Genomic DNA, 14,207 nt, shown 5'->3' with positions numbered 1-14,207 from the left:
GAGGCGAGTGGATTACCTGAGCCCGTGGGTTCAAGACCAGCCCGGGCAACTTGGTGAGACTCATCTCTACAATAAAGCAAAAGTTAGCTGGGCATGGTAACGTGTGCCTGTAGTTCCGGCTACTTGGAAGACTGAAGCGGAAGGATCGCCGGAGTCTAGCAGGTTGACGCGGGGGTGGCCGTGAGCTTGCCACTGCACTCCAGCCTGGGTGACAGAGTGAGACTCCAACTCACAAAAGCAAACAAACAACTCAGCCGTGTGTGGTTTTTGGGATGGAGTCCCAGAGGATAACTGAGATCAGTTTTGCATTCTTACAAGTAGTTGTTACCTAGCTGACTGAGGGAGCACAAGTCTTTGTTTTAATCACAGTTTGGACTTTTTAAGGGGGTTGGGTGGAGGAAGAGAGATAGGTATTAAAGCTCTAGCTGTCTCTGCAGTATCCCCTTTATCTGGGTCTAGTTCTTCTGATTAGTAGAGGGAAAGACAGACTGGTTTTTTTTTTTTTTTTGAGTTGGATTAAAAGGAATCAGGGGGCTTCATATGAGTTTGCTGTACCATGCAGCAGTGGAGGAAGTGGTTGTGGAGGAAGGTGGTTGGCGAGCTATGAGGCAAAGGGAAGTGCTGGTTTTGTATTTGCAGTCTTCTGTCTCTGCCGTGATTATTATTTTTTTTTTAAGACTGTGGAAGCAGAGGATAGGAACATTGTCTCTAACAGAATTGGTGTAACATTTAAGCATATACAACTCGGTGTTCATTAAACTTCATGAGCATAGAATATTTTCACTAGACATTTTGTTTGCTAATATAAGTCTAAATATTGGGCTGAGCACTGTGTGGCTCACACCTGAAATCCCAGCACTTTGAGAGGTGGAGGTGAGAGGATTGTCTGAACTCAGGGTCTCGAGAGTGGCCTGGGCAACTTGGCAAGACCTCATCTCTACAATAAATCAAAAAAATTAGCCGAGCATGGTGGCGCACGCACTTGTAGTTCCAACTACTTGGAAGACTGAGATGGATCACCTGAGCCCGGCAGGCTGAGGCTACGGTGGCCGAGAGGGTGGACAGTACACTCTGCACTCCAGCCTGGGCAACAGAGTGAGACTCTGACTTAAAAAAACAAAAAATCTGCCGGGCTTGGTGGCTCAGCCTGTAATCCCGCACCTTTGGGAGGCTGAGGTGAGTGGATTGCCTGAGCCTGCGGGTTCGAGACCCACCTGGGCAGGCCGACCTCATCTCTACAATAAATCAAAAAATTAGCCGGGCGTGGTAGCGCGCGCCTGTAATTCTGGCTACTCGGAAGGCTGAGGAGGAAGGATTGCCGGAGCCCAGCAGGTTGAGGCTGCGGTGGCCGATAGCGGCCACTGCATTCCAGTCTGGGCGACAGAGTGAGACTCCAACTCAAAAAAAAAAAAAAAAAATCTAAATATTGGTAACAGTTTCTTTTCTGAAGGATGCTATTTACATGGCAATTTTAGAATACCTTAATAGATCTGTCATTTTACTTTGTTCTGTTGGGTCAGAACAGATCTGTCTCCAAGGAACAAATCCCTCAGATTTGTTAAGGAAGTGTTTCATAAAAGGTTCCTTAAGTCTTTTCACTGATTTGCCCTTAGGGTCAGACTTCAAAGCCCTGTAATACCACACCACGCCTGGTGAAGCCAGATTCCCAGCTTTCAGTTCATGTTCTGCACAATCCGGCTTTGTTCACTCTGGTACTGGTCTGGGGACACACCCCACCCTTGTTTGCAACTGAGCTTTTTTTTTTTTTTTTTTTTGAGTTGGAGTCTCTGTCGCCCAGGCTGGAGTATAGTAGCATGCTCACAGCCACCCCAGCGTTGACTTACTGGGCATCCTTCTGCCTTAGCCTTCCAAGTAGCCAGAATTACAGGCGTGCGCTACCACACCTGGCTAATTTTTTTTATTTATTGTAGAGATGAAGTCTCACCAAGTTGCCTGGGCTGTTCTCGATCCTGTGGGCTCAGGCAGTTCTCTCACCTTGTCCTCCCAAAGTGCTGAGATTATAGACTTGAGCCACTTCGCCCACCCCACTGAACTTTTAATGAAGGCCGTGGGCTGACTGTATTTTCACCATGTGGCCGTAAGCCTGAGCATGACTGGTTTTATTTTCCTAGCCTGACGGGGTGCAATTGAAAATTTTGTCTTTGTGAGTTAAGATGAAAAGATAAGTCGTGTTTTTAAACAGCATTGAATGTAAAGTGTTGTGCTCTCCTTTTCCTGTCAGGTAGATAATATCCACACAACTGGGCTTCAGTCAACAGTTTAGTCAAGGCCGTAAAGTAAACCTGGGTCACAGCTTGAATTCTGGACTCCAGTGTGGTGTTCTGGTCACTAGAATGTGCCCCCATCAGCATTTGAAAGAATAAAGGTCATCAAATGAGAAGGAGAAATACATTTGGACAGGTTCTTTAGAAAATTATTTGTGTGTACACATACCTGTGTTGGTATCATGTGTTTTGGGGTAGGGCACTTCAGCAAGGTTATGGTGTTAGAAGTTAACTGTAAATTGTGTGAACTTATTTTAACTCTGATTACTTGGACAGCGCTTACATTACTAATAATAATTTGCTGCTTATTGAACTGGTTGGCTAGTAGTGACAGGGATGCATTAAAGTTGCTTTCTAGGCAAGTTGGGTTCGTTTTGAATGGTCCTGCTTTATTGAGAGCATCTCTTTGTTTTCAGAGTAAGCCGCAGTCCCCAAAGAGAACTGCATGCCTTCTTCCCATCAACAATGGCTCTAAAGAAAATGGGATCCATGAGGAACAGGATCAAGAGCCACAGGATCTCTTTGCAGGCAAGTATGGGCTCAAAAGTTATTCTAGGCACCTCCTAAATGGCTTTGATTAGTTGCTGAATTAAAGTAAAACTCCCCAAAAAAAGAAATTGGGGACAACTTTATGTAAAATACTATTGTGGAATATTTGCAAACATGCAAAGTACAAGTTCTGCCATCATACTTTTAGGAAATATGACTGCATACAGTTAAATTTAGGAATGTGAAGCTGGACTCGGTAGCTCAGCCTGCAATCTCAGCACTTTGGAAGCCTGAGGCGATTGGGTTGCCTGAGTCCGTGGGTTCAAAAGTAGCCTGGGCAACTTGGAGAGACCTCATCTCTACAATAAATACAAAATTAGCTGGGTGTGGTAGTACGCGTCTGTGGTTCTGGCTACTTGGAAGGCTGAGGCGGAAAGATCGCTGAAGCCTGGCAGGGCAAGGCTGCTGTGGCCAGGGACATGCCACTGCACTCCAGCCTGGGCAATTGAATGAGACTCCAACTCAAAAAAAAAAAAAAAGCTTGTGAGTTAGGCCCAGCGTGGTGGCTCACGCCTGTTATCTAACTTTGGGAGGCCGAAGACAAGAGGATTGGCTGAGCCCACAGGTTTGAGACCAGTCTGAGTAACTTGATGAGACCTCATCTTTACAATAAATCAAAAAATTAGCTGAGCATGGTGATGCATGCCTGTAGTTCCAGCTGCTTGGAAGGCTGAGGCAGAAGGATCACCTGAGCCCAGTAGGTCAAAGCTGTGGTGGCCGTGAGTGTGCCACTGCATTCCAGCCTGGGTGACAGAGTGAGGCTCTGACTCAAAAGAAAAAAAAAGAATGTGAATTAGCTGGGCACGATGGCTCATACCTGTAATCCCAGCACTCTGCAAGGCAGAAGTGAGAGGATTGCCTGAACCCAGGGGTTTGAGACCAGCCTGGGCAACATGGTGAGACCTCATGTCTACAAAAAAAAAAAAAAAAAAACCAAACCAATTAGCCAGGCATGGTGGTACACTCCTGTACTTCCAGCTACTTGGAAGACTGAGGTCAAAGGATCGTGTGAGCCCAACAGATCCAGGCTGTGGTGACTGTGAGCATGCCATTGCACTTCAGCCTGGGTGATAGAGTGAGAATCCTACTCAAAAGAAAAAAAAAAGACATGAAAGAGAAGAAGAGGTTGGAAGAAGTTGTATAAAAATCAAGAAGATTTTTCATTTTCTTTTACTCTGAAATTTAAGTATGTACTATTTATTCTGGCAGTGATTATTTTTTTGGATAACATTTCTGCAGGAGAAATTATATGAATGCAAATAATACAAATAGTGGATTCTATTTAGTTATACAACAGGTTGAAAGGAAGACAAATTTTCTATCTTTGGGACCTTAGCATTTATAGGATCTTTCCTTAAAAGACCTAAAATCTTAGTATGACAGAATTGCCCCCATGATTATGTTATTATTTATTATTTATTTTTTTTGTGTTGGAGTCTCTCTTCTTTGCCCTGGCTGGAGTGCAGTGGCGCGCACTCTTATGGCCACCCCAGCGTTGACCTGCTGCGCTTTGGTGATCCTTCTGAGTAGGTGGAACTACAGGTGTGCACTACCACGCCTGACTATTTTTTATTTTATTGTAGAGATGAGGTCTCGCCAAGTTGCCTGGGCTGGTCTCAAACCCACGGGCTCCCAAAGTGCTGGGATTACAGGCTGAGCCTCCGAGCCCAGCCATGATTATGTTTTATGCACATGGATATGTAGAGAAGATCTTTATTGGCAACATATTAGTAAAGAGGATTCCTGTTTATATCATTCCCCTACCAGTTTCTTTTTTTTTTTTTTGAGTTGGAGTCTCACTCTCACCCAAGCTGGAGTGCAGTGGCATGTTCATGGCCACTGCAGCCTCAACCTACTGGGCTCAGATGATCCTTCCACCTCAGCCTTCTAAGTAGCTGGAACTACAAGCATGCACTACCATGCCCGGCTTATTTTTTTAAATTTACTGTAGAGACGGGTTCTCACCAAGTTGCCTAGGCTGGTCTCAAACCCCTGAGCTCAGGTAATCCTCTTGCCTTGGCCTCCCAAAGTGCTGGGATTACAGGCTTGAGCCTCCATGCCCAGCATCCCCAACCAGTTTTTTGGGTTTTTGTTGTTGTTATTTTTTGAGTTAGAGTCTCACTCTGTTGCTCAGGCTGGAGTGCAGTAGCACGTTCACGGCCACCCCAGTGTCGACCTGCTGGGCTCAGGCAATTCTTCCACCTCAGTCTTCCAAGTAGCTAGAACAACAGGCATACGCTACCATGCCTGGTTAATTTTTTGATTTATTGTAGAGACGAGGTCTCACCAAGTCCCAGGCTGGTCTTGAACCCCTGGGCTCAGTCAGTCCTCTTGCCTCGGCCTCCCAAAGTGCTGGGATTACAGACTTGAGTCACCGTGTTCGGTCTCCTACCAGTTTTATAAGCAGCCAATACCTGCCTCACTAATAAGAAAGGAACATGATATCCGTAGAAAAGAATGGCTATACTGAGACATTTAGTTTAGGACTGGAGTAGCTTCTCAGATATTTTAGATATTGACTGTGAAAGTTTAAATGTTCTGATTTTATTTTTTGTATGAGTAGGTTAGTGATGATCAGAGTCTCTGATGGAGCCCAAAGACTTTTCTATTATTCTTATCAAGAGTTCAAAGAAAAACATGTTTTAATGTAAGTTTTGGCATCTTTGTAATATGAATTTCGATAGAAAATGCACAGCTCTTCAAAAGGCTTTTAGTAGCACTCTAATAGACCAAAGATTTTAAATAAGCAATACTTCCTGTTTCATTTCCAAACATGTATATTAACTTGATTATGAGGGACCTGCATGATGTGAATATCCTATACATACTTGAGTTGTCTGCTTGTTTCAAAATCTTCTCACAACTAACATGTTCATTATACATATAGGTGACCCTTAAACAGTGTGGGAGTTAGGGGTGTCAGCTGCCGTGCAGTCTAAAATCTGTGTGTAACTTTTGACTCTCTGTAAACTTTACTAATAGCCTGCTGTTTTTAAAATTTTGTTAATTTTTTATTTATCAAGAGAAACTACTTCTTAGCCCACATAACGTTTCATAGCTCAGGAACACAGATCAGTGGCAAACTTCTGTGTAATTCAACTCAAAGAAATTCTTTATATCCCCAAATCACTTTGCACTCTGAAAGATACCAGCCTTCCTCATCTCAGAATCTTTCATGGAATAGAATTTTTTGTTTTGTTTTGTTTTTGTTTTGTTTGAGGTGGAGTCTAACTCTGTCACTCAGGTTGGAGTGCAGTGGCACTCTCACGGCTACTGCAGTCTCACCCTGCTGGGCTCAGGTAATCCTTCCGCCTCAACTTTCCAAGTAGCTGAAACTACAGGCATGCACCACCACACCTGACTAATTTTTATTTATTTATTATAGAGACAAGGTCTTTCAAGTTGCCCAGGCTGGTTTCCAACCTGTGGGCTCAGACAGTTTTCTTACCTCAGCCTCCCAAAGTGCTGGGATTATAGGCGTGAGCCACTGCACCCAGCCTGGAATATAATTTCTGTAGAAATCTGCATGAATCTACATGTACCTTCTTTCCTGGTTCAGCCGCAGCAAACCTATAGAAAGCTACTGTTCTCAGGGATGCAATGACTGCTCCAACAATATGAAACTCCAGACACGTGGCCAGAAGGCCATACATCTGAGGTTTTATCAGAGCACTGGAAGCCATGATAGTTAAGGTCCTCAAGGTATGTCAGCATTAACACCAGCATCTTCTTGGATGATGGAGAAATGGAGGGTCTTGCTTATTGTTAACTGAAAACCTTACTGATAATATGAACAGTCGATTAACATGTATTTTATATGTTATGTGAATTATATACTGTATTCTTGCTGTGTTCTAAAGTAAGCTAGAGAAAAGAAAATGTTATTGTAATCATAAGGGCCAGGTGTGATGACTCACACCTATAATCCTAGCACTTTGGGAGGCCAAGATGGGAGGATTGCTTGAGCCCAGAAGTTCGAGATCGGCCTAGGCAACCTAACCAGACCTTGTCTCTACAAAAAACATTTTTTTTTTTTGAGTCAGAGTCTCACTCTGTTGCCCAGAATGGAGTGCAGTGGCACATTCCTGGCCACCGCAGCCTTGACCTGCTGGAGTCCGGCGATTCTTCCTCCTCAGTCTTCAAGTAGCTGGAACTACAGGCGTGTGCTACCATGCCCAGCTAATTTTTGATTTATTGTAGAGATTAGACCTCACCAAGTTGCCTGGGCGGGTCTCGAACCTGTGGGCTCAGGCAATCCACTTGCCTCAGCCTCCCAAAGTGCTGGGATTACAGGATGAAACACTGAGCCCGGCCTACAAAAAAATTCATTATTTTTTAAATTTTTATTTTTATTTTTTTTTGAGTTGGAGTCTCACTCTATCGCCCAGACTGGAGTGCAGTGGCCGCTCCTAGCCACCACAGCCTCGACCTGCTGGGCTCCGGCAATCCTTCCATAGATGGAACTACAGGTGCGCGCTACCACTCCCGGCTAATTTTTTTTTTTATTTATTTATTGTAGAGATGAGGTCTCGCCAAGTTACCCAGGCGGGTCTCAAACCTGCGGGCTCAGGCATTCCACTCACCTCAGCCTCCCGAAGGCGTGGGATTACAGGCTGAGCCACCGAGCCCGACAATGAACAATTTTTCAACTGTACTGAAATAACAAGGCTGCCTTCAGGTGTGGCAAACTGCCCTTTCCCAAGTGCTACTGTGTTTGTATCTGGGGTCCACTTTTTTCTTTTTTTCCGTTTGTTCTTTCTCTAATAATTGGGTCCACTTTTTTCTAGCTTTCTTTTTTTCCTTTGATGCCCTTTTTTGCTGTCAATATGCTTACCTCTTTTATCCTATTGGTTTGTAAAGCAATTCTGGACTTATTCTGCTTTTACAACACTTATCACGATAAAAAGGGTTCATATAAGATGCTAATGGAATACCCTAAGAATAAAATTAATGAGTACACCCATTTTGGCTGTTTAGTCTTTTTGCTTGATCCTTGGTTCTTGCCTACATTCTAGGTAGGAGAAGGTGGCCAAGTAGTTGTATTTGTAAGGGAGAAGGAGAGATTGCTCTGCTAGCCTGTGCCAAAAGAACATTTCGCATACCATCCTCCCTTTTACTCATGTACACATTTTATGACTGACTCTCTTAGTCTGAGAGCCTCTCAGTATTGTGAGTGCTGCTAGTGTCTTACAAGTCTTTTAGCCTATAAAACTGAAGTTCATCTTTCAGAGACCCATTGTTAACCTTCATCTTAAAATATCTGTTTTTAGATGCCACAGTGGAGCTATCCCTGGACAACACACAAAACAATCAGAAGAAAGTGCCAGCAAAAACGCTGATTTCTCTTCCTCCACAGGAAGCATCAAATTCTTCTAAGCCCCAGCTAAGCTACGAGGAGGTGAGAATCTATGCTATTGGTCCTGTTTCTTTGCATTTTTAGGGCTGTGTGCTGCCAATCTGAAATTCAGTTGAGTATGAACCTTGAGAAAATATTTATGGCTCTTGAAGGAGGCCTTTATGATTAACTTAGAGCCAGAATCTAATGCACGACTCTATCTTGGGCAGAATATTTGTTGCCCAGAGGATAACACAAAGGCTTTTGGTGGTCACTAGTGATATTCAGTGTCTGAAGCTCCCATATTCAGGAGTATAATTTCTTCTCTCCCCCTTTTTACACTGCAAGAGGCAAGTCTTCCAAAATCTGATAACTATTTGTTGTTATCAAAATAAGGTCTTAAGGGAATAGATGTAACAAAGACTTGTAAGCTTACTCCCAACTTAAAACTGTGGGAGTTGGTTCATTAGGGTTGCTGGAAATGGACAGAAACTGAACACTGATAGACAGAAGGGTACATCTTGATTTTATTAGATTGATAGAAGGTAATATGGGTGAAATTAATAGCGTTCTTCATATCAACCCTCATGATTTGTCTTTTCTTTAAAAAGCTAGAGGAAGAAGAACAGGAGGACCAATTTGATTTGACAGTTGGAATAACCGATCCTGAGAAGATAGGTAGGTGTTCTTAGGTCCTGTGATGTTAGGTTGTGGCTATGGAAAGCATAGGTAGCTAATTTCAAGATGGCCATCTCCAGAGCTGCACCTGCTGCTGTGAAGTACTACATCAGTGTTGTTCCTGTAAAAGTATACCCCTTGCTATGCTTCCAAGGCCAGAGATGCAGTTACCCAGTACTTTATTTAGGCTTTTCTTGGTTTTAGGAAGAAAAATCAGAGATATCAAATACTACTAAAACTCCTTTTTCTTTCTTTATTTTTATTTTATTTTTTTGAGTTGGAACCTCATTCTGTTGCCCAGGCTGGAGTGTAGTGGCACACTCACAGCCATCACAGCCTTGACCTGCTGGGCTCAGGTGATCCTTCCGCCTCAGCCTTCCAAGTAGCTGGAATACAGGCACGTGCCACCACACCCAGCTAATTTTTTGATTTGTTATAGAGGTGAGTTCTCACCAAGTTGCCCAGGCTGGTCTCGAACCTGTGGGCTCAGGCAGTCCTCTCATCTTGGCCTCCCAAAGTGTTGGGATTATAGACGTGAAACACCGCGCCTGACCCAGAACTTCTTTTTAAAAAGCCAAACATTACCTTCTTCCTTAGAGTTGATAGACCATTTTCCTCTTTTGAGATAATAAGTTCCATTTAAGCTCCCTAAAAGTACATGTTTTAAAACTTGAGGACACAGAACTTATTTTTCCCCTCAAGCAGTTTGAAACTCTCATTACGTGTCATTTGTCTGTACTCTTGATATCCTAATGAGGTGGAGGAAGTCTGCATCTCTCTTTGGGACCCAAGTTGAATTGTGCCCAAATTGAAATTAGATTTCCAAAAAGCATAATACTTAACTTCGACCAGGTTTAGATTTTTAGAATAACTTTCTCCTGTTCCAAGTTTGTGAGGATAAGTTATCACTGAGTGGAGAACAACAGACTTTGACTTTTCTTTTCCAAGTATAGTCCCTTAGGGAAGAGACTATATAGAGCCTGTCTTCCTAAAAAGAATTGGTGTTTATATGGTCAAAAGGACAAATGTGAGCCAGGCTCTGTGGCTCAGCCTGTAATCCGCGCCTTTGGGAGACTGAGGTGAGTGGATTTCCTGAGCCCGTGGGTTCAAGACCCGCCTAGGCAACTTGGCGAGACCTCATCTCTACAATAAATAAAAAATTAGCTGGGCGTGGTAGCGTGCACCTGTGGTTCCAGCTACTTGGAAGGCTGAAGCGGAAGGATCGCCGGAGCCCAGAAGGTTGAGGCTGCTGTGGCCGAGAGCAGCCATTGCATTCCAGTCTGGGGGACAGAGTGAGACTCCAACTCAAAAAAAAAAAAAAAGACAAATGTAATTCCCAACCCTTTACTCAGAACTAGGGACAGGAATGTATAAAGTCTAATTCGACTTTATGCCAAAATGGTTGTCATTAAACTGCTGGTTTTTACTTTTCCAGGACCATTGTATGGGTAGGATGTTTAGGAGCATCTTATACAGTTCTCTAACAGTAGAGGAAATTAAGGACTAAAAAGGAAGTTGCTTTTCTGTTAGGACAAAACATGGCTCATAGTAAAACCTGGACCAGAACTTGGGATTGCATGTCTAGGATTCTCTTTTCTATAATATTTATGGTTATTCTATTCTTTTTTTTTTTTAATTGGAGTCTTACTCTGTCGCCCAGACTCGAGTGCAGTGGCTGCTCCCGGCCACCGCAGCCTCGACTTGCTGGGCTCCGGCGATCCTTCCGCCTCAGCCTTCCAAGTGGCTGGAACTACAGGCGCGCGCTACCACGCCCAGCTAATTGTTTGATTTGTTGTAGAGATGAGGTCTCGCCAAGTTGCCCAGGCGGGTCTCGAACCTGCGGGCTCAGGCAAACCACTCACCTCAGCCTCCCAAGGCGCGGGATTACAGGCTGAGTCACCAAGCCCGGCTTATAGTTATTCTATAAACACATTAATTTTAAGCTAGTTAGCTGCTTGAAATCCGTGGTGGCATAAGACAAATTACGAATGGTAATGTTTTGATTTTGGAGTCAAGGTGTCATTCTGTCACCAAGGCTAGAGGGCAGTGGCACAGTCATGGTTCACCACAGCCTTGACCTTCTTGGCTCAGGTATTCCTTCCACTTCAGCCTCTCAAGTAACTGGGAATACAAGCACATGCCACCATACCTGGCTAATTTTTAAAATTTTTTTTGTAGAAACAGTGTCTTGCCATGCTGCCTAGGCTGGTCTCAAATTCTTGGGCTCACATGCTCGGCCTCTCAAAGTGCTGGGATTATAGGCTTGAGCCACTGTACCTGGCTAATTGTTTTAAAATTTAATAATCATGATGTTTGAACCAAGAGAGGGAGTGTATTGGTTTCCTAGGGCTGCTGTAGAAAGTATCACAAACTGGGTGGCTTAATACAACAGAAGGACCTTCTCTCACAGTTCTGGAGGCCAGAAATCATGGTGTCGTCAGGGCCATTTCTCTTCTGAAGGCACTAGGGAAGGACTGTTCTACCGCAGGCCTTCCTCAGTTTGTTACTGCATTACTCTAGTCTTGGCCTTCATTGTCACTTGGCGTTCTTCCTAAATGTCTCCCGGCATCCTCCCTCTATGCATGTCCCCTCTATGTTCCTATTTTTTAAATAAGGACACCAGTCATAGTGGGATAGGACCCACTCTAATGTCCTCACTTTAGCTTGATTATATCTATAAAGACTCTGCTTCTAAATAAGGCCACATCCTGAGGTACTAGGAATTAGGACTTTCAACATACCTATTTTATAGGAGACACAATTTACCTCATAACAGAGAGTAATTTAAACATCTCATTAATCAGATTTATTTAAACATAAATCACTCTTGGTGATAAGCTTCCATCTCCTTGCACTATAGTCTAGATTCTTAGTCATGTTGTTGCCAATAAACCAGCTAATTACACTTTCACATTCAAGGCCTGATCTTTATGGCAACACATTTCTATTTGTGTGGGCTGTTTATTCAACATGCACTTCTTGTTCCCATGCCCATCTAAATAAATTAGAATCCTACTTACCAGGATATGCTTTTCAGGGCCTTGGTAATTTGCTGTGCCATCTTCAACTCTGAAATTGGGAAATTTACATAAATGTCAATATTTGTATTACTAGCCCATTTGCAGATCTGTGTGCTCTGTACATGCCATATGTTTCTTTTCACACACATTGCCTTAGTAAAAGCAACTGACATACAAACAAATTGTCTGAAGATCCTACTTTGCTACTGTGTTTTATGTATGTTTACATCTAGACTTTCTAATTACAGACACTAAACTATGGGATTGACTTTTTGGACATTTGGCTATGTCCTACTGTGGATGATATTTTCAATATTCTATAAAGTAAACTTAGACATTTTTATTTTATCAATGGCAAACAATCCTTAGTACTATTAGGCAATGTAGTAAAGGTGGTTTAGAAAAGAACTAAATGTGGTAATCAGCATAAAGGAATTCCTAAAGCTTAGCTTATGGTTTCTGGTTTTTTGGGTTTTTTTGAGTTGGAGTCTCAGGCTGGAGTGCAGTGGCACACTCATGGCCACAGCGTCAACCTGCAGGACTCCGGTGATCCTTCTGCCTCAGCCTTCCAGGTAGCCAGAACTACAGGCATGCACTACCACACCTGGCCAATTTTTTATTTATTGTAGCGATGAGGTCTCACCACGTTGCCCGGGTTGGTCGCAGGCTGAGGCAGTCTACTCACCTTGGCCTCCCAAAGTGCTGGGATTACAGGCTGAGGCCACCGACCCCGGCCATGTTTTCTGTTTTAAACACACCCTTTTGGTCAGGGTTAGGGAAGTAGAGTAGGCAATCCCTCTATCCCTGTAGAATCTCCATCCTCTTTGTGTATTTTATAAAAGGCAGGTATTTCTAGCCATCTCATTGAAATCAAATTGCAGTATATTAATACAATATAGCCTGTTCCTCCTTCCCATGGTCCTTCACCCCAGAACCAATTCATGAGCTTAGGCAGCTGGTAATTGTTGACTTAGGTTTTTCTGTTTGACGTGGGGAGGAATCAGGGGTGAGGGAAGCCAGGAGCAAGACAAACCCAAAACACCATAGTCCAGTACTATGGTGCTGTGTCTGTCTGAATTCCAATGTATGTCTTTTCAGTGTTCAGGGAGTCAATGGTGCCTTTATCTCTCTAAGTGGTCTAGATCGGTACACTGCCACAGAGAAAAACAATTGCTTGAATCCCATATTATTTAACTGTCAAAGGCTTTTTCATAAAAATAATTCCTCCAGGAAAGGGAGGTTTGTGTGACATTAGGCAGCCGAAGTGTCTTCCTGCCAAGCCCTTTGCTCTTAGTGAACATGCTAGATCAGAGAGGTCCGTGTCCCCCGGCACCAATAGAGGGACTGTGACGATATTTCTGAAAGAGCAAACCAAGCCCAGCGCTAGCCTAGGGTGGAACTATTTGTTTCCTTTTACATCAGTTGCTTCCTTCTCCTCTTGCTTACACAGCAAGAGAATTGTTTGGTTTTGGACAGATGTGTGTAGCTAGCCCAAATATTGGCATGGTAACAACTGACGGATTGTCAGTATCCAGTGCTGCTTTGTGGAGGGTATAAATAGAGCCTGGCTTTGGAACAGGGGGCTGACTTTCTTGTCTGACTCAAACTGGGGCCCAGCCAGCATCCATGGGGACACGATATGTGCCACAGAGGTCTTGCGACAAAGTAGGCACTGGATTTTAGGATTGTAGGTAAAACTTGGAGATGAAACAAATGTCCCTTCTTAGATAGGGCTCTTATGGCTCATAATTTCTGCTTTTATGCTAGCTAGGTTAGTATTGCTTTGGTTTACAAGCTAATCCTCTCTTGCTTTCCCACAGGAGATGGTATGAATGCGTATGTAGCCTACAAAGTTACAACACAGGTGAGTCCAAGTGACCCTGCTGATGAGTACTGTCATAGACTTGGGTGTTCATGGCAAGAAGGTCATCTCTGATTGTTTCTGGATAGCTCCTTAGTTTTTTTGTGAACATTTTTCTACATGTTTACTCAAGATAGAGCAAGCCTGCATCCCCTTGGCCTTCATCTCATCTGGGTACTCCAGACTGACTTTCCAATATTTTGCTAGGGAGTTAACACTTGCATGCAACTTTAAAAGTCTTAAATCTTGTGGTATATTTGATATAGCCCTATTCTTCTCAGGAACTATGTGGCTTGGAGCTGTTTGGTGGCTTGCCCCAAACTAAGTGTAATTACCTGTTTAAAAATTGTTAGTTCTAGCCAGGCTCGGTGGCTCAGCCTGTAATCCCGCACCTTTGGGAGGCTGAGGTGAGCGGATTGCCTGAGCCCGCAGGTTCGAGACCCGCCTGGGCACCGAGACCTCATCTCTACAATAGAATC

At 43.5% G+C, this 14,207-nt stretch overlaps 1 protein-coding gene across 3 annotated transcripts in view; it reads left to right on the top strand.

The window, feature by feature from the left end:
- The window catches only part of SNX1 (sorting nexin 1), a 49,655-nt gene that overhangs the window by 19,768 nt on the left and 15,680 nt on the right, over nucleotides 1-14,207 (top strand). For 2 of the 3 annotated variants that reach the window (XM_021713739.1, XM_008060713.2), the window contains exons 2-5: nucleotides 2,702-2,813; nucleotides 8,105-8,232; nucleotides 8,781-8,847; nucleotides 13,688-13,731. In XM_021713739.1, the coding sequence (XP_021569414.1) occupies nucleotides 2,702-2,813; nucleotides 8,105-8,232; nucleotides 8,781-8,847; nucleotides 13,688-13,731 (351 nt within the window). The remainder of the gene's footprint in view (nucleotides 1-2,701; nucleotides 2,814-8,104; nucleotides 8,233-8,780; nucleotides 8,848-13,687; nucleotides 13,732-14,207) is intronic. The other variant, XM_021713740.1, reaches the window with a different exon arrangement.

This window comes from Carlito syrichta, unplaced genomic scaffold (assembly GCF_000164805.1).
Source record: "Carlito syrichta isolate Samal-C Ts95f unplaced genomic scaffold, Tarsius_syrichta-2.0.1 Scaffold304708, whole genome shotgun sequence".
In the NCBI taxonomy this organism is placed as follows: Eukaryota; Metazoa; Chordata; class Mammalia; order Primates; family Tarsiidae; genus Carlito; species Carlito syrichta.
The sequence above is the reverse complement of the archived record's forward strand: the minus strand, read 5'-3'. Positions and strand labels throughout refer to the sequence as shown.